Source organism: Platalea leucorodia, assembly GCF_965183815.1.
Source record: "Platalea leucorodia genome assembly, chromosome: 8".
Taxonomy (NCBI): Eukaryota; Metazoa; Chordata; class Aves; order Pelecaniformes; family Threskiornithidae; genus Platalea; species Platalea leucorodia.
In genome coordinates this window covers 7,659,402-7,686,622 of record NC_138830.1, presented here as the reverse complement: position 1 = coordinate 7,686,622, position 27,221 = coordinate 7,659,402, and the positions used below count along the sequence as shown (strand labels likewise).

The window sequence follows — 27,221 nt, the reverse complement described above, 5'->3', positions numbered from 1 at the left end:
TACCGCCTCCGTAATCCTTCCGAGAGTGTTACACCTTCTTATTTAACCATGTCGCCTCCGTAATCCTTCTGAGCGTGTTACAAGCCTGTGGATCTTGGGTCTGCAGAAGCCGATGGGAGATTCTGGACGTGATGCACTGTGCGCGTGTCTGTCGAGGTGCATTGATGTGTGTGCAGAACAGAATGGCTTTGGTGTCTCTGATGATGTTCACAGAGCACCGCAGGGCCAGATGCAGCAGAGCTCCTGTGCAGTTTCGTTACTAGACACCTCTCGTACATCGGGGTAGTCAAACCTCCGTTTATACACACGCACGTGCGTACTGATGCATCCCCAGAGTTTTGGAACCACGCAGGGAAGACGAAAACAGATGCATTTATATTGTGACTTTGTTTCCAAAATAGTTTTCTTTCTTCAAATTTTAAAATGAAAAAAGTAAGAAATTCTAAGAGTCTTATTTCTTCAAGAAGACAAACTACCGTATCTGGAAAGATGGGTATTTTAATCACTTTTTATTCATATCAGCAAGGCCAAGTTTTCAGTAGTTTACACTTCTAATAGACAACAATACAGAATTTGCAGTTGCATTAACATAATTATTCTTGACACATCCACTACACAGCGAAGACACTATCGTTACATCCTGTACATCTAGAATGACAGAGCACTGCCACCGTCTCTGTACTACAGCTAAGATGGTATGACGTATTTACATTTGGCTGTCTTTCAGATAGTCTCTTAGAGACAAATTAGAAGAGGTGCAGAAACCTCTAGTACCAAGTTTGAGCTTTCACCGGGTTTTCTGTTACCTTGTGATGATGGTCAGTATTGAATTTTGCTATCTTTTCAACAACTGCACATGGATTTCTGATGGAATTATAGGACGTGTTATTTTTTTAGATATAAAAATGAGGTCTTGGGGAGAATACTCTCTAGACAAGTATTCCAGATGTCAGTGTTCTAAGAATGTATGTTAAGAAGGTCAAAGCTTTTCAAAAATAGATTTTTTTTTTTTTGTTAAACTAAATAGCTAAAGATACGATATTGCATAACTGAGAGAAGAATGCTATTGTATTTCTAGAAACAGAGGTGAAACTACAGCTGTTCCTATGGATTTAGGATCTGTGATTTGATTGTTGTAGTACCGTGGTCAGATCCCAAGGGCTCTGTGGGGAATGTTTAACTTGTTCTTTGATTGTTTATACAGCTTAAAAAAAAAAAAAACCCTCCATTTTTTTTATAAGCCTGCCATGTTAAATGTTTCGAAATAAATTATTTGTCACAAGAACACTGATACTACAGCACAGTTTGTATTGCTTTCTCAAAAAAATGTGGTTATGAAAGATGATGCAGTCTTTGGAAACTGGATAGATAAAGCTCCTGTTGGGAGAGTAAGAGACGCCTGTCGCGGAGAAGTGGCTGTGCGGGACCGCAAAAAAATGCAACTGTCGCCAAGCAAGGTGCTTTTTCTATTTGTGCCCCAGAACGATAACACCGATCCTCGATTACAGGGCTTTTGCTTTCACAAATGTAGGTTTATACACCGTGATCTGTTTATGCCACCTGAAATCGTCATCTAAAGAGAGATCAGTTCTGCGAGAAATCTACATTGGAAATTAGGCCTGCTCCTGCTTTTTTAAAAAACGCATTTCCAAATCTGGTTTGTATTTGAGCCTGACCTTATTCTTGCTTAAAAGACCATAAAAATCCCTAACTAAGCTAACGTTTCTGCTTAAAGCAAGTATCAGGAAAGTTTCTAGCGTGAGCAGCCATGTAAGAGGTAAAAACGCTTACAACTGTGAACTAATGTAAGCATTAAAGTCAGCGGTGGGCCCAAATTTGATCGCGTCTGCCTACAATATTGTACTAAAAACGAAGCTGAAACCACAGGCTAAGCTTTTCCCAAATGCCAAGACCCTTTCTCTCATGCGGGCAAAGCCGTATTAAATCAGAACTCCAAGCACTTGCGATTTTGCTACAAAAATTGTGGGGCTTTCTGACTGGAAAAGCCCAATTATAATCCACTGGCCAAGGGTGTCTGCGAACTGCTGCGGGGTGGATCGCCGACGGGGTTTACAATGTGAAGTTTCAAGCCTGGATACTATTTCAGAAGAGTTAAAAAAGTCAAAATGCTTAAATGTTCTGTGTGCATTGGAGAACAAACGAGTTCAAAATAAACGGTGAAGTGCTACGTGCTGCAGCCTTCGGGGCGTTACTCTGTGATCAGTATTAACGGGACGTAGAGGGTTTGGAATATTTTCCGAAGTTTTCTCTTACGTTGTCTAGTTACTGCTAAAGCATTTCAAGGTCCTTGTAACTCACGAATGCCTGGATGCACAATAAATAATGGCATTTTATCATATCTCTTTCAAATTTAAACTAGAAACTGATGGAAGGTTAACCCAACAACGGGACGCCAAGTTCCTGGGAGGTGTCTGTCGGTCAGGTTCGGTGTGTTGAAGGAGTCCGGGAGGCAGAGCTTTGCTCCCTATGTTTCAAATTTTCATTCGTCCCCATGTTTCTGTGTCTAGCGTGGACCATTCTGGTCATTTCTTAACTACTCTGCAGTTCGCTTAAGAGAGAGGTGGTAGGGAATGAGGTGTCAAGCTTTCTGCAGGCTCTGTGCAATTCAGCTCGCCAGGTTTTAATGCAGTTACTGCGTATCGCATCTGAAGCTGTAAACCGCAGCCAAATGCAAGTACTCCATGGAGGAAGGAAAGAAAACAAAGTTAAAATGAAGCTAAGCAGATGGTTGGGTTTATTTTTTTTTTTTATATATCTAGTTGAGTCCACATTTTAAGGAAACCTAAAATTGTAGAACAAAACAAACCCCACCCCCCTCTATTTATATATTGGGTTTCTAAAAACCCCAAAGCCCCTCTCTTTCACAGGACTGAAGGAAGCCGAGCCTCCGAGATGCTGCTGTTAACGTGACTGTTGGCTAAAGGCAGCGCCGGCCTGCGACGTGCGTGAGGAATTGCCGCCCGTGGTGTAGTACAGCTCGCCTCACCTGCAGTTACGGGACTTTGGGACTGAGTTTTCCTCCTGTAAAATAAGGACTTAAAACTACAAAGTTTACCCCAAGCGACCTCTCTTTGAGATGGTTTAAGTGTCTGAGCTCTCTTTGACAGTTGCTGCGCAGCACGTTAATTTTCCAGGCCACGTCAATCCCAATGACCTGAACGAGTTTGGTTTTTTACGGTGCGAGAGGCGACGGCGCGTAGGCGTCGCGTCCATCCCGGCCGGGCCGGGGCCCAGCCCGATGCCCTGGCCGCGCCTGGCCGCAGCGCTTTGCCGGCGGGGTCCTCCGCCCGGGAGCGCAGTGCAGCCTCTCCCCGGCTCACAATAAAGATAACATCTTAACACTTCTGCCGCCGAGTGAAAAAATGGTACAGGCAAAAGCCTGCAGTGGCTCTTATCTACGATAGCACAGCCGCGTTGTACTAAATGGAAGCTGTCTCAAACCGAGACGGATCGCTTTAACATTGCGGGTTTGTTATCTTGTGTGTTGTGTAGGATTTTCGTTAATAAAGCTCCGACCTGCCCTCGCAGAGTTCTGCACGTGTCATTCATTTTCACGGTGAGTCTGTCTTGATCGTTTCTTAGAGAGCGTTCCCAAATGCACGGGGTAGAAGTGGTTTTACGGTCGCTCTGCGTAATATTCACACAGTGGGGGGTTTAAGGTTGTTTTTCCAGATGCTGCTCCTAACTTTGTAGTTAACGGTTACACGAGTGTTAAAGGCAGATGGGTTTGGAATTTATAAAAACGCATTTCATTTGTAAAACCAGCATTGCTAGCTACTGCTTATATTTTGCACCGAGCTTATGCCTATAGGAGTGGTTTACCAAGGAGCGGTGCAGAGATTCAGCACAGAACGGACCCACCTCCAAAGAACTTTTGTCCAAATGAATCATGTTTTTTAACGTAACTAAGCTTTTCTTACCAGAAGGAGAAAATTTACAGCTCACGGATGGACTTTGGCAGTTCTGGCGTGCGTCTCCTGCCATCCAGGGCAGCTGGAGGCGACGGCGTGCAGCTGGGGAGGCGGAGGAGCCGCCAGCGTGCCTTCCCGGGGCAGGGGCACCGGCGTGAGGCAGCGGGTGCCGCGCAGGCACCGCGCTGCCGGCCCGCACGGCTCGGCTGCCCGGCTCTTGCTATTGCCAAGATTAAAGCAAGTGCGGTAAAGTACAGTTTCCTCTGCATTGCTCTTGCACCCCTGAATACAGCGTAGGAGTTCCCGGAGAGCAATGTTTGACAGGCCCGCATTTAGATTTCTAAAATGTTACCCTATTCATTTAATTAACTTGGCGGAATACAGGCTGAAGTAGATTTCTGAGCATCTGCGTCCCTAGAAGTTCTGATGCGTCTCCACCGGCTTAAAGGAGTATAGGGTTGGTCTTTTAAATGCAGAAAAAGTGCTTTATTTCCCTACTGCTCAACTCATTCAGAGTTCTTCTTTAGGACTCAGCAGGCCAGACATAGGTGCTGACCTGCTCCTAAAAGTGGATTGCAAACCTTCACTCAAGAATTGCTTTTGCCTTTTTTTTTTTTTTATGCTATTTATGGTTTTAGATAGGCTTCAACTGCTTCGACTGCAAGCGTTTTGCTTAAGAGAGCATCTAGACTATCATCTATAACTAGAGACACCGATACCTAGAACTTTAAGCTATCTGAGGGAATGCTATATGTAAAACAGCTGCTTACCTAAGCCTTCTACGGTCAGCACTATATAAATAAAAGTGATTTAAAATTCAAATCGATATTTGCTTAATTGTATATATCTTTTTAGAGACGAGTCCTCAGGTTTCGAAAAATAATTTATAACTATGTTGCCAGCACTGGGGGGCAGCAGCTCCGGTCTGTACGGCTGCCAAACTTCAGCAGAGCGCTCTGAATTTTAACCTTGCAATTTTGTACAGCCAGATTTCAGGATGGAGGCCTAAAAACCTACTTTGGGAAATGAAAGGCTGGTGGGGGTTTTTTCTTTAGTATAGTCACTTACTAAATGTTTCTCTGTGTAAAATGAGGATTAGACAGATTAGCAATATATTAATAGTATTTAAAGCAAGGATGTCATGTATTCCGAGGCATCTGAACAACAAAACTCCCTAATTTTCAAGATGCAGCGTTAGTGTTTATGTAGCAAACGCTTAAAACTGTTGCAGTGCTTTAGTACTAACTTCTGTGTTCTAAAAACTTCACAGCTTTTTTTTTTTAATTTTACCTTATGTAAATTGTATACTACTGTAATAACATTAGCTGTAGTTTTGGTACTGACCTGTTCACAAGTCAGTAGACAATACTTCATGATGTGAGGTGGCATTTACTTTATTTAAATTTATCCAGACATTCTGTTCAGTAGAACAGGCTCATTCATTTCAAATTTCCTATTTTTAGAAATGTCAGGACTCCAGCGCTGGCGCAGTCCTCGCAATGTCGTCCCTCCACCATGAGGCAGGATCTACAGGCCCAGACCAATAGTGCTGGATGTCGCAAGAAAAGAAGCGCTGTACATTTTCTAGGAAATAAAACAGCGTCTCCTGCCGCCCCTGAGACTAGCGATGAATTCCGGGGTCTCCTGCGCTGGGTCGCTGCGGTCAGCGTAAGCCGCACCGCCGCCAAACCTCTGGATCCCCCCAAACAAGCGTTTCAAATGCATTCACCGAAGTTGCGAAGACGCCCAGGCGGAGGGGCGAGCTGGCAGGGACGCAGGGCAGGGCTGCCGCGGGCCAAACTTTCACGCGGGGTTTTGGCAGCCGAGGAGCTGCTCCAGCGCTGCTGCAAACTTCAGCCTGGGAGAGCAGGTCTGCCTTAGCCTCACAGCCAACCTCGGCACAGGGGCAAGGGGAGTTTTAAGCACACACATTTTTCACCCGGGCTAAGAGAGCAACTGTTCACTTTACCGAACACTGCTTGGTTAACGTGGTTAGGCCAGCCACTAGACGGAGCTCTGGCCACGCCTAACTAGGCTGGTGCCTAGACCGGGGATCCCTGGGACTGCACCCGCAGCCGCAAAGGGGAAGGCTGCAGCCCCTCTGTTACACGAACGAACAGCCTTTCTGAAACCTCAGCAGTATATGATCAGAATTGTCAACTAAATGGTAGTCTATAATCAGGATGAAAAGCTAAATGGTAGTATCTTTAAAATGTACTACGTGAGTTAAACTGGTAGCTTGCAACACCACTGGGAAGAGCCCAAATTCTTTCAAGGACCGGACCAGATGGCTAACTAGAAGGTACATTTTTTCATAATGGGCCATACGAAAGACGCTCTGTGGCAGCAACTTAATATATCAGTTTTCTGCCATGTGAAGCTCTTTCTTACCTGATGAACAGCTGTCACCAGCGGAGCTACTCGGGCTGAAGCAACAAAAAACTTCTGTGAACGTGTTCGGCAAGAGGGAGCTCTCAGGTGCGTGCGGGCCACTTTAACCAAGGTGCATCTCCCTTTTCTTGGAGAAGTGCCCAGGCAGGAAAGCAGGACTGAGGCTGGCGGGCTGGAAGGACTGCCTCTCCGATGCTGTAGCGTGTTCTGCCACGCTGCTCGAGCACACGTGGGGGTATTTCTGGCCACGGTGTCTGACAACCCCTTCCCGATGCAGGATATATTATTAAGGCAGTGGAGGCTCAGACCCTGGATCATTTAGGTTGCATAAGTGATATGTACATTACTTAACCTTGTCATCCAACAGCTGTATGCATCACGACAGAATTTGGCACAAATCAGCACAACTGGAAAGTTACAGATGTCTAGGATGGGATTAAAAACTTCTCAGAAGACTTCTAGCAGGAAGCATAGGTAGGCACTGCACACCTTTGTGGAAGACTGCACAAAGCCTGTCATCTCCATTAGTCCTTCATTTTTAAACCTAAAGTAGCTGTAACTAGTTTTTTAAAGTAATAAAAACAAAAGTCAACAACCAGCGATCATTGGCATAAATGCCTTTGGCCAGGAAAGAGCCACCACAAAGGCGGGAGTGTTGCAGAGAAAACTGGAGGTGCTCGAACAGCTACTGTTGTAACTGCAGAGACGCGAAGGTCGAAATAGGGCTGATTCGGTAACAGGCTGGGTGGGCCCATGAGTGACAGAGAAAATGAATCCTGCCATAAATATCCAGACAAGCCTGCAAAACAGTTCTGTATTGCATTGCACTATGTGTTTTCCTAAATCCTGTGAGCAGGGCTTACTTCCAGAGCGAGCCACCCTCCCACTGCTTCCTCTCGGCTGCTTCGGGAGGCTGTGAACGCGTACGATTCCTGCCACCTCATTTTCCTGTCTATCTATCTCGAGTGCCGGAGCAACCAGCAAGCGAGCTGCGCTCAGAAGGTCGGGCACCCCTCAGCAACACTCGCTAACCTCCAGAACGTGAGCTGCAGGAGGCTTAGTGGCAGCCGTGAGCTTTTCGCTCAAGTGGCATTAGTCTACAATGGTTTTTTTGGAGCTGACCGTTTCTCAAATGCCTGTGAAGGTTTAGTAGTGATGTCTCTGCTATGCAAGCGTCCCGCTGCTTTGGAGTTCTGTAGGCTGCTGGGTCTAATCCTTCTTTTCTCTGGGCAGCTGTTTTGACAAACATCCAGGCAGTGTCCTACAAGGAAAAGCCAGTACAACGGAAACATCATCTGTGAAGGAGAAAGGAAAGGCAAACGCTACGTGCGCTGTGAGCTCTGCCTGGAGCACAGTTTCGATACTGCTGCTGTAGCATTATGAGTACATGATTAAGCACTCCCATGAAAATATCACGCAAGGTTTTCATTTCACAGCGTTCTGACTTCAAATACCTTTTCAAAATAAAATAACTGAAGCGCTCTGCAATTATTAACATTTCCTGTTAGCTGCTCAGTTTAACTGCAAAGTTGCATTCAAAATTCACTGAATGCACCGTTCAAGAGATTTAAAAAGTTCAAAACTTTCCATCCTTCGGGGAAGGACCCGTGCAGGCTGGGTGCCTGCTGGTTTCAGAGGATGCAGGACGCTTTCATCCTTCTGCTTTTCAATGTCTGTTCCTCAGAGTCAAGGGGCTCTGGGACGAGAGGAGGCTGCTAAAGGATATGTATACAGTTTGAATAGCACTGGTAATAGCAACAGATCCAATTAGGAGCTGTGATTACCTCCAAACAAACTAAAGGAGGGAAGTTTGTTGTGGAAGAGATAACCTAGGAACAAAGATGAAAAGACTGAGATGGGAATTCCTTCTTGAGAAGAGAGCTGAATTTGTGCTCTCTCATTTCTGTCTTGAGAGCATCACACCCGCTTAGCACAGCCATGACACATCACACTATTTTAGGGACCAGCAAGCCACTTGCCCAAAACTGCTATAGGTGGGTGACGAGAAACAGGCAGCTTTTAAACTAAGTAATATTGTATCTTTACCCAAGAAACAGACAAAGTTAGTTAATGCATTATGTCCCTGATTCACCTCAGGACCCAAATACTGACAACCTCCATCACCTCAAAGACAAGAGACTTCAGCAGATCGCCCAGGACCACGTTTTGCGGGGAGGGAATCCCAAGGATTGTTATAAGACGCGATACGGGTGAGCAAGCCATCCAAAATGCTACCCTCCAACTCGGGCCCTGGCTCCGTTCCTCTAACACGCATTGCTCTGTCACTCTGCCACGGCTGCCTCTCAATCACGAAGCAGCCAGCAAAGTTACCAGATGTAGAGCAAACTCACACTGTCATCATTTAAACTTACAGTAGTCACAGATTCCAAAATACAATTAAATACTGAAAGTTAGATCTGAACATATTTTTATCTAGATTTAACACAAGCTTTCATCTCTACAGTGCAATGACGCTGCCTGGCATTTATACATTATACCAAAAAACAGTTCTGAAGTGGTCTTCCCCCGGATTAACACCACAAATTAATCTGCAGTGGTACAAGGAAGTCTAATAGGCTTGACTTCCATCTAGGTGGCTCTAAGGAACGCCCCGTTTTGATTAGTTTTCCAAACAGTCACTGACGAAATTAATTTTATCTTGCATTACCTTCTTTACATGCCTATGAAAAGTCCACGCCAAAAAACTAATGTAAGGGTGAGTCTCGGTGAATGACAGACGTTTTTCTATCACAACAGAGCTATTTTTTGATACAGAAGGTGTCGGACCTTGGAGTATTTTGCTGGAGTTTAACATCAGTTGGTTTGAATACAATATGGCATGGAAGCAATGTTATTTGAGTAATGCACTGACTGAATGAACATGTGGCTTCAGGTAATTCAGTACCTATACCTAATCACATGCTTGATTTATTTAAGGGCAGGGGGGAGGTTAAACAAAGCGAGAGAGCCAGTTCTGTGGTAGCAGGCTAACAGCTGGCTCCTCTTCCTCCTTCATATCAGTAACAGGCCAATAATTGCAAACCTTTTCCTTTACAACCTTATCACTGCAGATTAAAAAAAGAAAAAGAGATGAGAAACATGAGAGCATCATTCTGAAGAGTCACACCTACGAGTGACAAGCAGCATCACTCCTATCGCTTGCTATTGAGTGGCAGCGCTGCCCTGACCCTGCTGTGCATCCAATGAACCTTTGACTATTGGAAATGAGAGGTAAGGAATCAAATGAAAAGTCTACACAGGATTTGTAAAGAATATTCTGAAATGGAAGATTACAGTTAGTTTCTAAGGAGCAGCAAGGTCACAGGAGACAGGTACATGTGAACAAACTTAATTCTTACAATCACTCAGAATGTATTTGCTGTATTGCTCCTTTTGTTAAGCAAAGAACAAAGACCAGAGGGATCTGTTCCTTTTGTGTAGAATCTTAACGGTATTCACTAGAGCTTTCTACTATGTTTAAAATGTAAGAGTTTGTTTTAAGTTCAGAGTGAGGCAGAGAACCACTGGTAATTACTGTTCTTCTGTTTTGCTGCTATTCCTGAACTTCACCACCATCACTGTTATATTATCAGGACATCCTCTGTAAAAGGACTGTAGAACTATACTCTTTGCACCGAAGTGTGGTTCATCCAAGCGTTCCTTGATGAATCGGACGGCTTCCTCGTTGCTGAAAGCATCCCACAGACCATCCGACGCCAAGATCATGAACTCTGGCTGCAGTTTGTCCAGGTCAAAGGTAAGAATATCGGGGTCAGGAATGACAACATTCAGGTTCTTCAGAGGGTAATCTCCTAACGAGCGGGACATGGCCAGGATCCCCTGAACGCGCCAGGAGCCATTAAAGCTGATAAAACCACCTGGAGAGAAACACCAACACTTAAAGCAGTTCTTTTTAAAGTTAAAGCATTTCTCTGGCTTCCTGCCAGACCCATCCAAAAATTCATCCTGCAGTATCCCGAGGTATACAGATGTTAGATATCTCAAAAAGCTGGAGATGCCTTAAGTGAATCTCAGAGCGCTGCAGGGAAGAGCTGGACTGCGGCTGCCAGTGCTGCTGAAACAGCTGAAGCAGAGCAGTCAGGAATGGCTCTGCTTTCCAATGAAGCAGCTTCATCCTCTCGATTCCCCCAGTGAGACCGACAACTTACTGAACACAGGTATTCCCGTACTACACAACTTACTGTTCAGAAAGCCTTATGGCAATGCTAGGACAAAAAAACCGAAAGCAAATCTTGATATTCTTGTGTTAGTAAACCCCTCCTTTTTCTGTGTAGTTCACGTTTTCCCCATTTCAGAAGATCTATGAAGGAAGCAACATTGAAAACACCTTGTAGTAGGACCCACATCTCACTTTTAAGGCATAAAGCAAAGAAGCAAGTGCAAAAAGATTTATAGGCTCTTCTATCAAACTGCCTTGAATGAGCTGTGTCAAAAAGGACCAAAAAACCGTGGTGAACAAACCCATCATGAAATTTACTTCAAGTCAGACAAATGCAATGTGGGATCTGACTGATTGATTTTACCATCACCAGGATTAAGGCTACTTCTAGTTGAAAAGATGTATTTTATTTAGGGGTTGCTTATAGTGAGATAGATACATTTTGCACTGAAATCGATGACTGATGCATCCAGCACCTGGCTGTTAGACAGTCTGACTGTGCCAGGGAGGGAACCATACAGTGCTCAAGGTTCAAGTGTAAAATTTAGGCACCTTCAGTTCCTGTGCATGCATCTGCGTGCCACTGTCTGCACTGCTTCACAGCAATATTCCTGTCATCTTAACGTGAATGAAAAGCCACTTGAGGACAAATAATTTGCAAACGTGGAACATGGAAGTGTATGACAAAATGAGGTGAACTGTTGTCTTTTATATCTGCAAGCTGTCTGCTTTGGTGTTCTTATAAATGCCTTTGTTCTTTGTAGTTATCAGAATGTTTTCAGCTCTGCGCTTCAGCCTATGCGTTATTTGTCAGTCACCTAGTCACCTAAATCTGGCGATAGCATTTCCATTCCTGGTTGGCTGATCTAATCTGTAAATTCCTTCTGCTTTCAGGTGAAACTACATTTCATTTAACGATTCATTGTTGTTTAAAGCTTGAAACTTGATTTGTGTTAAAACCGGCAGAAAGAAAACTTTTTTAGCGGGGTGTTTTCATGAATACTTCTATGGAGTCTTCATTATGACGATGTTTCCTTCCATAGTCAAAAAAAGGAAGGACTGGTGAGCCGACCGCAACTCCTCCCTAGATGTGCAGTCAGACAAACCTCGTCCAGCTGCTGCTGCAGGTTTTGAGGGTGCCTCGGTTGAATGTCACCCAGCCACCTACTCCCCAGCACAGGGGGTGTTTTCACAAGTGATTAGGACTATAGGAACTGGAGTGTAATCATGTGAACGTACTGGAATGACAGGGGGAGCAAACCGCAATTAAGAACAAGCAGTTTTAAGTTGACATTTTACACGCAATTAGAGGACAGCAATGCCTGCGCCCGTTCCTGTACTTGCAGAGGAGATAGCTGATGCTGCTGACTCGCTGCAGCGTGCTTACTCCAGCCTTTGCAGGTTGTGCTTACGCATACAAAGTGACTTTTCGGTGCCATTCTCATGTGGCACCTGGAACTGCCGACGGCACAAGTTGAATTCCTGTGGTTTGCTGAAGTGTCTGTTGGCACTTCTAATGTTTTCTTTTGTAAAGCCATCCATACAGAATACATAAAAATGCTCACGGAAAAGCAAACGTTCTGCAGCGCTGGCTGTCACCGGAGAAGAAAAGGCATTAAAGAAAGAGAAGCTTTTTGGCAACCGCACAAACATTTTGCATGTTAGCGAGAGCTGAGCTCAGAGGATTATATTCAAGGTGAATGACTTAAACTTCTATCAGTGACAGTCACCTTGTGGCTCTGCAACTGAGTGTTTCTTCACAAGCCAAAACCACAGTTGTTTCAAGGCCACTGTCTAACGCTGATACTATACACATCGCTCAAGTCCCGGTCGGAAGGAGATTCCTTGTGTTTTCTGGGGAAACCAGCATCCTTGTGTCGCAGGACATGCATTCCTCTGTCCCACAGGAACGAGTCAGACTGGTGGGACCCCGATCTCATTCAGCTGCGAGACAAGCGGCACCGCAGCACTTTTGGGCGTGCATCAGCCAGCCTCTTGTGAAAATAACAGTCGGTCTTGACAAAAACCCTGTGATGGGTGCTGTTAACTGCAGAGCCACGCTGTGGAGCAGGTAATCCCACAGGATGTGGCACCTCAGCTCAAAACCGAGGGCCCTGCCCTGTTCTCTTAGCTGCTGTCTTTCCTTTTGGCATTGGGCTGCAGGCTTGGGTACCAGCGACCTCCCACTGCACTGCAGGAACTCCCACAAGCAAGCTGAGCGTTGGCTTCTGGGGCTTCAGCGCGAGAGCTGCTCGAGTCACGTCGGACTGAGAAATGGAAATTTTTTTTCAGGTTGTGGGTTGACTAAGACTTTGTACGCAGTGGCTGGGAGTGGGGAAAAGAGAGGGACTGAATTCATTCCCCAGCCACCGACCGCTGACAGCAGCAAGCAGCGACCCTCCTTAACATCCACCACGGCAGCAAAAAATGACAGATTAGTTTAGACTTGTCATCCCAACGTTAACGCCCTGCTGAAATGCACAGGGCAAGTCATGCTTTTCTTTGAGCTGCTGTTTCAGGCTGCCTCAAATTGATTTATATCAGACTGTGGTTTGAAGGATATTTTCTCAACCGTGGCTATATGGATTTCACTTTTAAATGAAATCTAATCCTACTAACACAAACATGCAGTCATTTTGTAACTACCTATAGGGCACTGGACAGCTTCATGGTGTAATGTAAAGTTGGAAAACCGAAATGTAACATAATGATGTGGTTATTGCCGCTTTCTTCAGTTCTACATGACAAGAAAGTATCGAGATGGTGGAAAAAAGTCAAGTACTTTTACCCATGTACGCTTGATAATTCAGTTTGGGCACTTTGCTTCAATTTTACACTTACTGTATGTAAAGAAGGGATGTTCCAAAATGTAAAAGTATCTGGCAGTAGTATAAACTGGATTGTATGTTTTTAACAGCACTATGAGGCCATATCAATCATGATAATACAATGGGGCAATAGGAAACAGAGAAATGAATTCATTCAGTCACTAGGCTAGATAGAATATTTCTTGTTTAGCTGCAGATATAACATTTACCTGTCTATTAAAATAATTTCTTCCAAAGCTGGAAATTCCTGCAAAAATCCAGGTTAATTTTTCATGTTGTTGTGTTATAAAGCCTCACTTCTACACAAAAGAAATACTGAAATTATTTTTTTTCCCCTAATTGAAGGCCTTCTCTAAGTGAACAATTGCTTAGAGGCCCTGGACTTGGCTAAGAGAGAAGCAATTTTATAGAAAAATCTCCGGATTTTAATGATACATCCCGCAAGTACAGAGTTGAAGCAAAGTGAGACCAAGATTTTCCTATTCCTTCTTAGGATCTGTATACTTTTTCTTCCCCTTTGGGGAAGATACCTGACCTCGGCTCTCTGTCTAACAGCAGGAAGGATCCCCACTGCTCTTACACCTCCTCGGCGATAAAAGCAAACTGAGAGGAAAGCGCACGTTGCACGTGTACAGGCATTTATGCTGGCGTGAGCATATTGATAACCTGTAGGTTTTAAAAATGTTTTATAACTCAGGGAAAAACTTGTTATTTCCACTTTACAGATGAAGACGTGGAGGCAGAGAGGCAATGCATCTCTGGAGGCAATGCTCATCGGTAGGTTTAACACAAACAAGAGGAACTTTTTTTTCTTCATCAAATAATTTGCTGCTGCAGGCTGCTGTGGGAGCCAAACCAGAAACGGGTTCAAAAGAGACTTCGACAAATTGATGGAGAATTGGCTATTAAACTTGATGATCCAACTGTAACTTCTAGCCCAGGAGGTCACTAAACTGACAAGTGATGAAAGCAAGAAAGATTTATTGCGGAGAAGTTGCTGTTTCTTGTATTCTTTCCCTATACTCCTGCTACAATTTACATGTTTGTGCTCATTAGCAGTCACTATACGGGAACAAAAAATAGCTTTGATGAATTAGATTCATGCTCTGCTTATTTTAGGAACTAAATCTCACTCAGCTTCAGACCCAGCCTCTCACATAAAGGCTGCTGATACGGTTTGGTGTGAAGAAGCCTGTAATGCTCCTGCTCCCGTTTATTAATTTGCTCCCTGCAGAGATCACAAGGGAACTGGCCGGGACGGTCAACTGGTTGTTGAAGATGAAGGCTGCTCTTCTTACTCCGACACTGGCTTATTAAGGGATAGGCCAATCTGCTTCCACTTCTCTGTCTGCACCATGAAATCCCACTGAAAAGTGCTGTATTAATAATGGAAGATTTCATCTGCTGATGCCTCAGTCTGGTACTTTTCAGTCTCTCTCAGGGGAGAAGTTTATATTATTAACAGAATAGAGAAGAAAAAAGGTGAACCTTCAATCCAAAGGAAAAACATTACAACTCACCAGCTCTTTTAATCCTCTTCCTCTCTTTCAGTTGGTAGGGCTTGTGATCGTGTGACAAGGGGATAGCATTCCCATCCTTGTCACACAAGACTCCTCGCGAATCACCAACGTTGGCCACTGTGAGCTCTTTATCTGACAACAGCGCGATCAAACAAGTTGTACCTGGAAAAAATAGAAGGGAATAGGAAGCAAAACAAATATATGGAGTGTGTGTGTGTGTGTGTGTATATATATATATTAAAATGATTAGCAGGAGAATGTTCTTCCTATTAATAATGGCAGAGAGGGGCTGAAGCAGGAGGAGTGTATTCCAGTCTCCATCTGAGAGCCGGCTTTTCCTAATGGCCAAGGAAAGTAATGAAAGTACAAATCAGCCCCAGAGTCCACTCGCAGCTTCTGTGAACTGAAACTACTGCCCTGGACTGTCCATGGGTAAAACAGAGCCCTCTCCCCTCATCGCCTCAGAACTGAGGTCAGCTTTTTTCTTTTCTTATCAAAAAGAGGAAAAGATTTGACATTTTTAATTACTTTAACCTTTAAATACACAGAAAATGTAATTAGTCATTGACCACCGTATCCAACAGGCATAGTATTTGTTGGCTAAGGTGGCAGGAAAATATTGGAAAAATTGGATGTTTTTCAAGTGAGAACACTATAGTTTTTATTTCTCTTATTTAAGTGGAATGAATGCTGAGCAAAGCAGAGCCCATTAAGACCATGCCTCTTCTATATTTTCCCCTTCTAGCTAGTGCAAACTGTATTCATAAAAACTCCAGCTATTACAAATATTCCTCGTGCGGGCTTTGGACCAGATGTCACAATTTCATTAATATTTTTCAATAGAAAGATGGCAAGTAAGTTTTTAGATATACACTAACAAACATTAAAAGGCAATGTGCCTGGCGCTCAGTTTAGATTACATGGTGCTGCTAAAATTTTTACAAAAGGTACTCTAGTATCCTTCAACAGTAAATAAAATTAACCTAATGGCTGCTTTCTTTTCCTTTTAAGTAGGACAGAGAAGCACAAGGTTGAGTTTTCACCTCTGCTGTTAATTTACATCTGATTATTCATTAACAAAAAAGGCGCATCCCCAGCTGGGGTGCTCTGGAAGAAGCACTCGGGGCCAGCATGCCTGATGATGGGCCCCAGCGATGAAACTCAACCAACAGCAGCGTTACAGAGCAACGCGGCTCTGCTTATACGTTTTAATCAGACAAAGACGCAGTTTTAATGAAAATGCTGGCAACGGGGCATTGCAGCACTGCCTACCACCAGTGGCGTCCTGACCCCTGGTTTTGCTCCAGGGGAGCTATATTAGGGTTTAAGTCTATGCTCTGTGGCCGTAAAGCTAAATTCTCATAGCTGCCGCTTGTTGCGTCGCTGTCCAAACCCAGAATTAAAAACTATGTTTTGCTGTTCCCATGTCAGTAGTGGAATATCCCATGACTGGTATAAATAAAATAGCCGGTAATAAACAAGTTGTGTTTAGATGCACTGTGTTCTGAAGATTTATTTTTAACTTAATGGTCTGTCTTGCACAGCTCTAAACGAGGGCTATTTTTTCACAAGACAGGCATATATAAACATAGATATTATTTTTTGCAATTGACTGACATATCGCAGACCTAAATGGATATAGTTTCCCATTTGTTGCTAAAACCCCCTGCTAACTGGACAACTTAATGGCTCACCTAACAGCAGGACACGCAGAGGAACCTGTCCACCAGGATCACCTGAGGAACCCAGCAACATGAGCTGCCTGCTCGAGAAATACCTCCTCTGAAGACGAAACGAGATTGCACCAAAGGGCGTGAAGAAGGCTGTGCTGAAAGGGGCACCTGCCAGCTGGATGCCCACCCCGTTCGGATGCAGGTGGCCGGCCTTAGTACCCTGGTGAACAGACCCGCTCTAACGCCAGAGGACTTGGTAGTTAAAATACCAGTATCCGAAACACAAAGACAACAAAATAATAATGAGGGTACAAACTACTGCAGGGGGGTGTAGCTGGTCATTTAAGCAGAACAAAATGGGGTTTAGCATTTGAGGTCACCTCATTCTCTACCTGAACAAAAGCTAGTAACTCTGCAAATGCATAAAGCTCTGCTTCAATAAGGAAATTATAGCAATAAATGGCACCCTCCCTTGCTTTTATTTATGAAACTTTCCTTAACAAACATTCAAGCAGCATCGTGCTGAAAATCTGCAAGAGACGAGAGGGCTGGTACCTGCTGAAGCTGGTCTGACATTTTGTCTAAACTTCAGAGAGCAAAAGAGTCTTTGCAACATGGGTCGAAAACAAAACCCGCGAGAGGTAAAACGGGGGCAAAAGTGAAAGCCCTGTTGGATGGGAACATAGAACCAAAGCCAACTCCAGAAGGATCCCGGCGTGCTGCAGGAGAGAGACCCACGTGCCACACACGAGGCTGCAAGGCTGTGTGATCCACCACCCAACCGATGCTTCCTTCTGAAGCTCAGAGCTCCTGCTTTACCTCCAGCTGCCGTCTTGGCCTGACATTTGCATTTGTAAATTCATCGACTCTCCTGGGTGCAAGACCACCATACTGCTCCGCAGATTGCCTTCCCCCTTCCCGTGACACCAGCCCAGCGTGTATTTTTCCTACAGGCAGTAGTAAAAATCATATGTTTCCTAGTAAGGAAAATACTGCAAATAACATCCGAGAGCCCTGGTGTTTGGAAAGTAAAATGCTTCACAAATACAGTCATTATTACCACAATTTATATAAAAATGATAACGTTGAACACAGTCTTCTTGGTTATATGGTCTGTGTGAATGAAAGAGAACGAGCGTCTGAAAGAGAAGATAATTTCCAAAGTGATTTAGGAAGGATCAGTTGTTTCACGGTCCCTGACTGATGGCTGGGCTATCGTTAAGTCCCTGACCTCACGCTACTGCCTGCCATTACATGAGAAAGCAAACTTATTTTACTTTGTTTTCTTTTCCATCTATTTTTATTTCAGTCATTTAACCTTGTGTAGAGTTAGAAAACATCGTGCTCTTGTCAGCTGCCTCAGATTTAATGCAGTTGCACAACGGAAAATTCCCAACATAAAGGGTCCAAAATTGAGAACACATGTTATATTAGTCCCTCGATGCAGCTGCCTGAATAATACCCTGCTGAACATTTTACAAAGAAAATCACCAGAAAATTTAAAACCTTTACTATACTGGCTGCAGAGATAGCTTTTTTTTTTTTTTTTAAAGTCAGGTAAGATTATTGGTGTTGTATTTTAGTATCAGACAAGGCACCTTGTAAAAATCAAGGCTGCACTGGCTCTACCAGTTTTTAGAAAACCACTTTATCAAAAGGAGGAAAAGTCACCAGAGTGCAAACAAGACCTGCTTAACCACATTAAAAGGCATTAGAGAGCCCAGGCATGATCCAGCTCACCCTGCAGCCGCTGGAGATCTTGTGCTTCGCATGTGGCGTCAAAGAATCCTGCTGATGCCGGGCTCCAAATCCCTGCTGGTGGGGCGGCTCGCAAGGAGGACCAGAGCTCTTGGGCTCTGGGTGGCCCAAGTTGTTTGAAATTCCCCCAGTGCCCTCATTTCACCCTAACCCATTAGCAAAACTGCAGTTAATCTCACCAGGTGCTCACCACGTCGCTTCTTTTCTCCCTCTTGGCCAAGTTTTCCTTCTGTTTTCCCAAGTCTCCCATGCCCCACAGGTTTCAGGCCATCAGCACATGTAACCTCTTCCCCCTCATCGCTCTCTTCAACCCTGAACTTCTGCCCATCCCTCCTTCATAGAAATCACACCTCTGCCCTGTCCTTATCTCAGGCTTTTGGAAGGCGAAAGTCCCTGGCCAAGGCTCCCCTTCCTCAACAACTGTCCTTCCCACAGGTGCCTTCTCACTGCCTTTCCCAGTCCTCCCCCACCTCTTCTGTGGCTCTTCACAGTCTCCTCCTCAGACAAAACTGAGGAATGAGATTTCCCCCTCCTACGTTTTAACCATTGCTTCCCCATTGGCACAACACGTGCTGAGGTTGCTCATGTGCTGCCTCCCATCGACCCATCTTGTGACTTGATTTTAACATTTTTTATTTGTTATCGCCTCATCCCTATGCATCTCTGGCTCTTTTCTTTTGTAGTGCATCTTTTTAATCCCCCTCTCTAAAAAACCATCATTACCCTTGCTGATTTTTACAGCTACCACTGCTTTCCTGTCTCACCTGTGAGCTCATTCAAGACGCCATTTGCAGTCACTCCAGCTCCACGCTACGCCTCCTCCAACGCAGCCTCTGCCCCAGGCTCACCATCAAAATGGCTTCTGCGGAGACCATAACATGGTTCTCCAGCCGCAGTGCAGCCAGCGAGCTTTTCTCATCCCTCTTACCTGCCTCCAGCCCAGCCAGCTCAGCGCTTCTTCTCAGCTGATGAGACACTCTTCTTTCCTAGTTTCCCCCTTTGCTTCTCTAACCACAAGCACCTCTGAAGACCCCTTCATCCCTCTCCTCTCCTCTCTCAAGTCCAGTCTCTGACCAGCCCCCACTCCCCTCTGTAGGCTTGCTTCTGCATAGCCCCATCTGCAAACACGTACATCACCAGTGTTGCCATACAGACCTCCACACCTGCTTCTCCACCCCAGAGCGGTCTCTTCTCTCAGCTAAAGGGTCAGCCTGTTTTCTTGCAGATATCTATCCCAACATTTCACTGCTCATCTTCTGCAGCTCGGTTTGGATGGGGTGGCCAGTGCCACGGGCTGTCTCCCATGAGCTTCCCGGGCATCTTTTCCCACTCCAACATCCCATGATGCTGCCCTCAAACCTCAAGTTGGTGAGGCGGCATGAAAAGCCCTATCAGGCCCCTTGTGGTACCACCACGGCAGAAGGAGATCGCTTTGCTGCCTCGGCTCAGCTTTCTAACACGTCCAATGTGGAGTTTCACTCAGCTTCACTCCGTAGGGAAAAAGAAGAAAACGGGCAGAATGATGACCTCAAAACCAGAGACCATCATCATTATCTTTGGAGAGACCAACACTGTCCTCTTAACTAAAAGCATTAAACCCCAGAGGGCTAAAAGCTACATTAATTCCCGCACAGGTAGGGTTTATGACAGCTCGTCCGTATTAAACAGAAGTCTGTGCAATAGGAAATCAGTCTAATCTCATCTCTGGAAACAAAGCAAAGTGACAAGAGAAAAAACGCAAACGTAATCAATATTAATTTTTAGAGAGAGACTGAGAGGTGTGCAAAGAGAGCCGAAAATGACAAGGCAGTGACTGGAAGTGTACAAAGCTTCACAGGTGAAGGATGCGCAGCCTTTGAGATGGTCTGCAGAAGGAGGAGGTGGGCTGCACCAGCTGGGACCACCGTGAAGCTGCAGGGAAAAAGATCCCCAGTAACCTTTATTAGAAAGGGAATATCCCGGGTGCCTGGACCTGCACCATGCTCAGACGGACACAGCTTTCGCAGTCTGTGTTTTGTAGGGTCAAACATAGAGCTGGGAAAAATTTCTGTGTAAACAGCGTGAGCCCTGCACTGACAGTAGCTTTGAAAATAGCAGCAGGTTTGAAGCAGCCGGATCCTTTATCCGGGTATTGAACTGACACTGGAATAACAGCTCCGGCCAGTCCTGCCTTATCGGTGACTCCAAGTCGGATGGGAGGTACATTAAATCAACCCACATAACCATTTTTTGGTAAGTCTGCATCCCCTTTCACAAACTGATGGTGTACAACAGCACTCCTGTGATGCCTGACTGCCGGAGAGTAGAGGTCTACCACACGCTTTGAGCAAAAATGCATTCAGAGCAATTCAGGTCAAGAAATTTGGTACTTACTTGGCTGGATTGATTAAAAAACAAACAAAAACAACTCAAAAAAACCCTTCCCATCTTTTTTCAACAGTGCTCAAGCTTGAATTCACAAAATAATTAAGCAAGAGCTAATATTTTCGAGCTTCAATAATCTCCAGAAGGAAAGAGAATTACTGAGAACAGTGCAAAAAGCAGGATAAACAGAAATATAGATTTATATTTACTCTCTACTAGCAACTCCCACTGCATGCAGCTTCGTTCTCATTTATAGACCATGCATTTCCACTTGCCTTACAGGGACTTTAAATCCTAAACAATAAGACTCCAGTAGTTTTCAGGGCAGATATGTGACGTTTTTATCATTAATATAGCTGTTCTCTGTGCCCATCTGCCTCAGCTCCTCCCGTCGAGACCAACCGTGGGTCTCCTGAATTTCTGTTTTACATGCTCTGCACATACCCATAAGGCAATGCAAATAAAACTTTGATTATAGCCTGTGGAATAGGCAAGACTGAGAAAAAAGCCGTAAGTATATGAGGGAGGGTAAGGGAGTCTCTTGCTTCCCAGCCACCAGGAATATGGATAAAAAGCGGTGTGAGACCATCAAGATCACAAAACGCCGCCTCCATCTGCCTTCCAAGTGACCTACCAATTCTAATCCAAAGCCATAAAAATAAATCAAATTATCCACTGCTTATCTATAAGATAAGCAACAATAAAACCAAGAAGCAGACATTCACGTTTCATTCGTCCTACAGCAGTGAGAGGAACTGCGGGAACTGCAGGGGTCGAAGCCCTTTCCTTGCTCTGATGCCCCTCACCGTGTCTGCACGGAAAGGGAGGGCCAAACCAGGGACTGAAAACAACAGTTCTCCAAAGAAAAATGATCCCAACAACCGGTAATTGGGGTGGGATCACTGTAAAACCTTTTGCTGGGATGGACCTTTTGCTGGATCCCAGTGGTCTGCGCGCCTCCTCCTTGGCTGGTTTCTAATCCGAGGCACCGTTTCTCATGTGCATTTTTGGCTTCTCTAATGACATCCAACCTTCATCAAAGACTTTGTGAAAGGCCGAGCTAATTGTGCTCATTAGCACTTCTTCATCCTTTACTCCTTTACAGGTTATTGAAATGTTTAAAAAGCCACACAATTTCTTTAGCAGAAGCTATGCAGATTAGAGAAAATGCTATTATAATCTCCAAAATATACAATTTCGGCAGATTACTGGGCTAACCGCCTGCGAATGAAATAAACTGCTGATCACTCACAATACCTTTCAAAAATATATGTGCATTTTTAAAGTACCCACCTCCTTTTCCTCAAATGTCTTGCAAGGCATACGGGACTGACGAGCCTACACATCATACAGGCATTCGTCCCTGAGTCCCTCAGTGCTGGTGTCTCCTACAAATGAGCTGCACCTGCCTTTTCTTTCAGTTAATAAAATTCTTCGGCAAAAGTCAGTTCTGTAAAGCACGAACCTAAAAATAACCATTCTGAAAATTCAAGGTCTCATAATTCCTTAATCATCTCAACATAATGGTTTTTTCCCCCTAAAATTAAAATAACTCCTTCTTTTAAAATAGCTTAAAAGAAACACCGGATTCTTAGAAATACATAGAAATGACTTAAAACCTTTCTAGGATTGTAGCTTAATGTCCACCTCGAAACAATTCCTACCTGGCTATATGCAGTACTATTTTAAGATTTTATATGTGAAACAGAGAACCATATTGTATTTCTCTTTAGATAGACCCTATTTTCCTGTCTAATCAATGAGTATGTATATATAACTCAATCCTGTTTACTATAAGTCATATTATATTCATCATATTTGGGACATACTTACAGACTAGCAGATTCATGTAGATGTTCTGACTCGGCTATGTAAAAAATACCTAAAAGTGTTTTCCAGGTAGGAAAACAAGAGCTGGAAGGAAGTTTTGTGCATCAGGTAACAAAAATTAATTACCAAAAAATGGAAACTCTTTTGGGCAGCCTCTCCATCTTCCAGACTGCTCTGACATTGCCTCATCAATACTGCAGCAGAAAGGGGGAGCGCTCCCACCTTCACGCTATCCCAGTGCCGCATGATTAATTTCTTGTCCTCACAAAAAATACTCTTAATACAAAGGGGCTCTCCATTTCAGTTCAAAAGCCGATTTCTTGGCAATGCTCCCATATTTAGTTTCGCTTGAACATCCCACTCAGCCGTTTAGTACGCTACAAGTAGAAATATGTTGAAAACGGTTTATTTTTTTCTGGTTAGAAATTTCTGTATGTCACCAGGCTAATTAAAGTGCAGAAAACCACACATGCTATCTCCTTTGTGGACGGGCTCGGGCGTTCTGCAGCAGTTAAACCTCCTGTGCAGCCTTGCAGCGATAAGACAAGAAAAAATGCCTACGCTAAGGTCTGTACATGAGAGGGAAAGAAATCTCTTGCTGACACTTCCCTGCGAGCCTTCAGTACCCACGGGCTGAAACACAGTCTGTGTGGTCAGTGCAACACTAGGATTTGCACACAAGCTGCAAAGTCTGAATTCCGATTGTCAGAGCTCCTGAAGCGCTAGAAACTACAATGACTGTAGGTGATCATGCAATGTAGTGTATACGCAGATAGGGATCCTGCTACTGCTATTTCAAACCATACTCCTACAATAGCTCTAACCAGCTGCTACGTAAGCCAAGCAACAAGAGCGAAGGGCCTAGCTTAGCGTGAGGTTTAGAGATGTCAGGCAGAGCAGACGAAGCGCAGCCCCCGACTCAAAGAACGGCGAGCATGCAACACTCCGTTGCTGAAAAGCACAGATGGTATAAACTGAAAACCAAAAGTTATTGCTTTCAAACAGAAATTACACCTAATTTTTTTTTCCCCCCAATCTGTTGTTGAACATGTTTTCCCCAGTTCCTAGACTTCTACAGCAGAACTAAAATTTAAAGGCAATTTCATGTAATTTATTCTTTGAACTGGAGGCATCCCTAGGAGATCTGAGTAACTCTGACCCCAGGCAGTCACTAGCTTGGTTTCGCTTAGCTCGGCAACTGTGCTGAGCGATCTCAGAACAAAGCGGTGGGATTTCTATCGGGTCAAACGGCCAGCAGAAGAGGAGCTGGAGGATATCACGAGCCTTCCAAGCCCAGCAAAATACCTGCCTCTGTTAACAAAAGCTGCTCGCATGAACCTAGGGTGTGCAGGAAGAAGTTGGACATTTTCCATTGGGAAAGATAACAGTATTCCCTCAAAATAACGATACATTAACTTCTCAAAGGAAAAGCTGGATAAAAGTTTAAGAACAAATAAAAGCTACCGAAAGTTTTACAGTGAGATATGCATAGTCTGCTTTGTTAAGATTTGTCCCAAATTCTGTGATCTGTAAGACAGATCTTCTATGGATCCATTAGAAATCTTCTACAGCTTTGCATTTCCCATTATGAAAATATATCAAATTTCAATGTAAAACACAGTCTGCAGAACTGATCAAAGAAAAAAAAAGGGATTCCATCCTCCTAGCAGTTTCAGACAAATAAACCCCTCCACAATCACAGTGTCAAAGGTATTAAAGATGTTATGCTTATGACACTAACTGACTTTGAGCGAGTCAGTTTGGTACCGACCTGCTGCAGGATCCACCCCACATTTTAAGCCAAGCAGAAGTTTGCCGGTGGTGGCACAGGGACAGCCGATGCTCGGTGATTTTAAGTGTCAGCAATAAGGTCAGCAATGCCGCTACTCCACATGCCGCCCCACGAAGCTGCGTAAGAGCATGACTGACCTTATCTAGTTAGAAAATGTTATGCTAGATGCTCAACAGGGTTTTATTAGCGACATTCAACTGTAACGAGGCCTGAAATCACAGGGAAAAAGTAGGAGCAAAATGAAAATCCCCGTTGGAAAAAAAAAAACACAAAAATAATTAAAAGCATCCAATTTGTGCCGAGTCCTGTGACATCTCTGGCTTTATCCTAGTCCTGCCTAAAGGGTCAAGGCTGCAAAATTTCATTTGAGCCCCAGGAATTGACCTGCACTTTCCGGAGGTGCCTGAGCCATAGTACCAGACTTAAAGCAGCAGCTATAAATAAGGTGTCAGCGGGTAGGCACTAAACTGAATTCAAGACATATAATTAGCAAGCCCTTCACAAACAGTGTAACTAACAGCTAGCTTATAGATGCTGCGCACATCTCTGCATCACTCAGCCTTAACGGGGCTGTTCAAAAATTTCCGTTGCGGCTGGCAATTGTATCCGACAAATGGTTTTTACTATGACTGCATTATCCCTCGGCTCCTGGGGTTGGGTTTCACGAAGGACTAACAGCCATCGGCGGCAGGACCATCTATCAGACTGCAGCTAATTTCATGGAGGACCACTGTAAATATCTGCCGCGCTCTCCAGCTGGCCCTGAGGCACTCGCGTGACGGATCACTCACCTTAACTCCTGAACAAATAAGGAACTTATTAGTATACAGGCAGAGCTGTACAGCAAGGCGGTATTTAAAGAGTTATTTACTCAGTGCCCAAGGTGTATCGCCAAATTACAAATACAAACATGTACCCCGTCCAAAGGGATCAATATCTTACTTTGTATCTATCTCCTGTGCTGGCAGAAGAGTGTGAGCAAGAGGAGGAGGAAAAAAGGGATGAGGAGTGATAACGCACCAGAATTACACACAATTAATGAAGTTTGTGATTTAATTCAAGATCCTCACTCTGTCCCCATCCCCTCTGCTATCAAACACACAAAATTCACTGATGCGGATTTTATTGAGCTGTAAATTGAGGCTGGCTGGCCTGAGAAAGGGTGGCAGCTTAAATCAAGCTGATGACTTTTCCCCTCTTCGGGTTAATCAGACTCTGGGGCTAATTATCTTCCGATGCCCAGCCAAAAGTCACCTCAGACCATACTTTTTTCCTTCTGTATTTTCCCTACTTTACCCATTTGCAAATGCAAAACCTCCACATCTGCCAAACATCCATTTTTTGGCAGCAGAGCTGTCACCTCAGAAATCATCCTCCCGGCATGTGGCTGAGTGAAAACAGCACAGTTTTGGGGGGAACTTTTGTATGAGATCAGCAAATTCAACTGGCAGACGGAGCCCAGGCGAACACCTTTCTAAAGATACGCCCAAGCCACTGGCAGACAGCAGCTGCAGCCCATGATCCCAGAGCTGCCTGGAAAAGATGCACACGGAGGAAGGAAAAAGCACTGTTATGGCTAAAACTCAGCAACTGCCACTGTTAGAAAGGCATTATAGCACGAGGAAGAGCCAGTTGTTGCTTGTTTATGACCAAGTTCTTTACCTTAATGGGTTGTTACACATTATGGATAGGGTTTTTAAGAAAGCTTCACTTGAGAACAGAAAGCCTCCTTTTGTTCCTGCTCCTTTTTCCTCCTACATCTCCCCATGTATAATTCAAACACCGGGAAATAATGGAAAAGGCTAACAGTGATTGATTGTGGTGTGCAATGCAGTTGCGCATGCAAAGCAGGGCTTAGCACGAGCTGAACGCTGCTGCACATGGGGAGAGCGCAAGGACAGATGACACAGAGATGTGTGCAAGAGCGCAAGCGATCTCCAGAAACACAGCAACGCCCTTAGATCATAAATCCCTGTGCATGTGCCTGTTCTTGACGTTATTACAATATATTTTCTTCTCAATGATTCTCCTCTTAAACTGTTTTTAGAAGAACCCAAATATTAGCTTTTCATACATGATATGGCAAAGCTAGGAGCAGTGAGACTGAAATTTCAATACTGAAATTTAGCAATTGCGGGTGTAATGGACAGCTTTGCAAAGGAGTACCTGGTGATGATTTTGTGCCGCTCCACCCTGCTATGGCAATGCTGTTTATGCTTGTCTGGGTCACGATGCAGGAAAATATAATAAGGATCTCCAAATGGTCTGTCAGGTTTGTGGGCAGAACAAACTTTGCTGCCTTCACTGCTACTCACGAGACCCTTCAGGCATTTATCCCTGCGTCCATCAGCAGGTGACAAACATCTGCCGAGACGGATGGCTTTCTTCCAGAGGCTGGGAACAGATGTTCTCGCTGCCTACACTGAATTTCCAGCAAGCTGTGTCTTCAAATGCTATCTCTGTCTGATATCTTTTTAATAAATAATAAAAAAATAAGATAAATCCATGCTCATGTCTGTGTACTCATGCAACACGTGCATCTGAAATTGAGGAAGAACACTACGGTACTGACAGCAACCATCTCAAGTGATGGTGCATATCAACTGAATCTAAAGGTTTTCAAATGAAATCTAACAAAAACTTATGCAAAATAAACCTCAAACAGTGGTTTTAATTCTCTAGAGCTTACATACTTTTTAAGTCTTTCATGAGGCCAAAGATACAAAACCCAGGAAAGACGGCAATCAAGTGGCGATAATGCAGCATCACTACAAAACCCCTTTAAAAGCAGCCCTGCAACGCAGAGGAGCAACCTTTCCCAAATGCAGGAGACATCAGACCACCCCTCCCCTGGGCACAAACCTGAACTGACTCTACCACACTTTCTGACTGAATTAAGTAACCACCTAAAAATAAGTTTGTGCATTTAAGACGCTTTCCAGACTTAGTTGAT

The 27,221-nt window shown here is 44.2% G+C and overlaps 1 protein-coding gene across 1 annotated transcript in view; it reads right to left on the bottom strand.

The window, feature by feature from the left end:
* Positions 1–496: 496 nt before the first annotated feature.
* The window catches only part of PPM1L (protein phosphatase, Mg2+/Mn2+ dependent 1L), a 34,629-nt gene continuing 7,904 nt past the window's right edge, over positions 497–27,221 (bottom strand). The window contains exons 2-3 of the mRNA XM_082319610.1: positions 14,852–15,013; positions 497–10,201 (exon numbers count right to left, since the gene is read on the bottom strand). Of these exons, the coding sequence (XP_082175736.1) occupies positions 9,855–10,201; positions 14,852–15,013 (509 nt within the window). The 3' untranslated portion in view covers positions 497–9,854. The remainder of the gene's footprint in view (positions 10,202–14,851; positions 15,014–27,221) is intronic.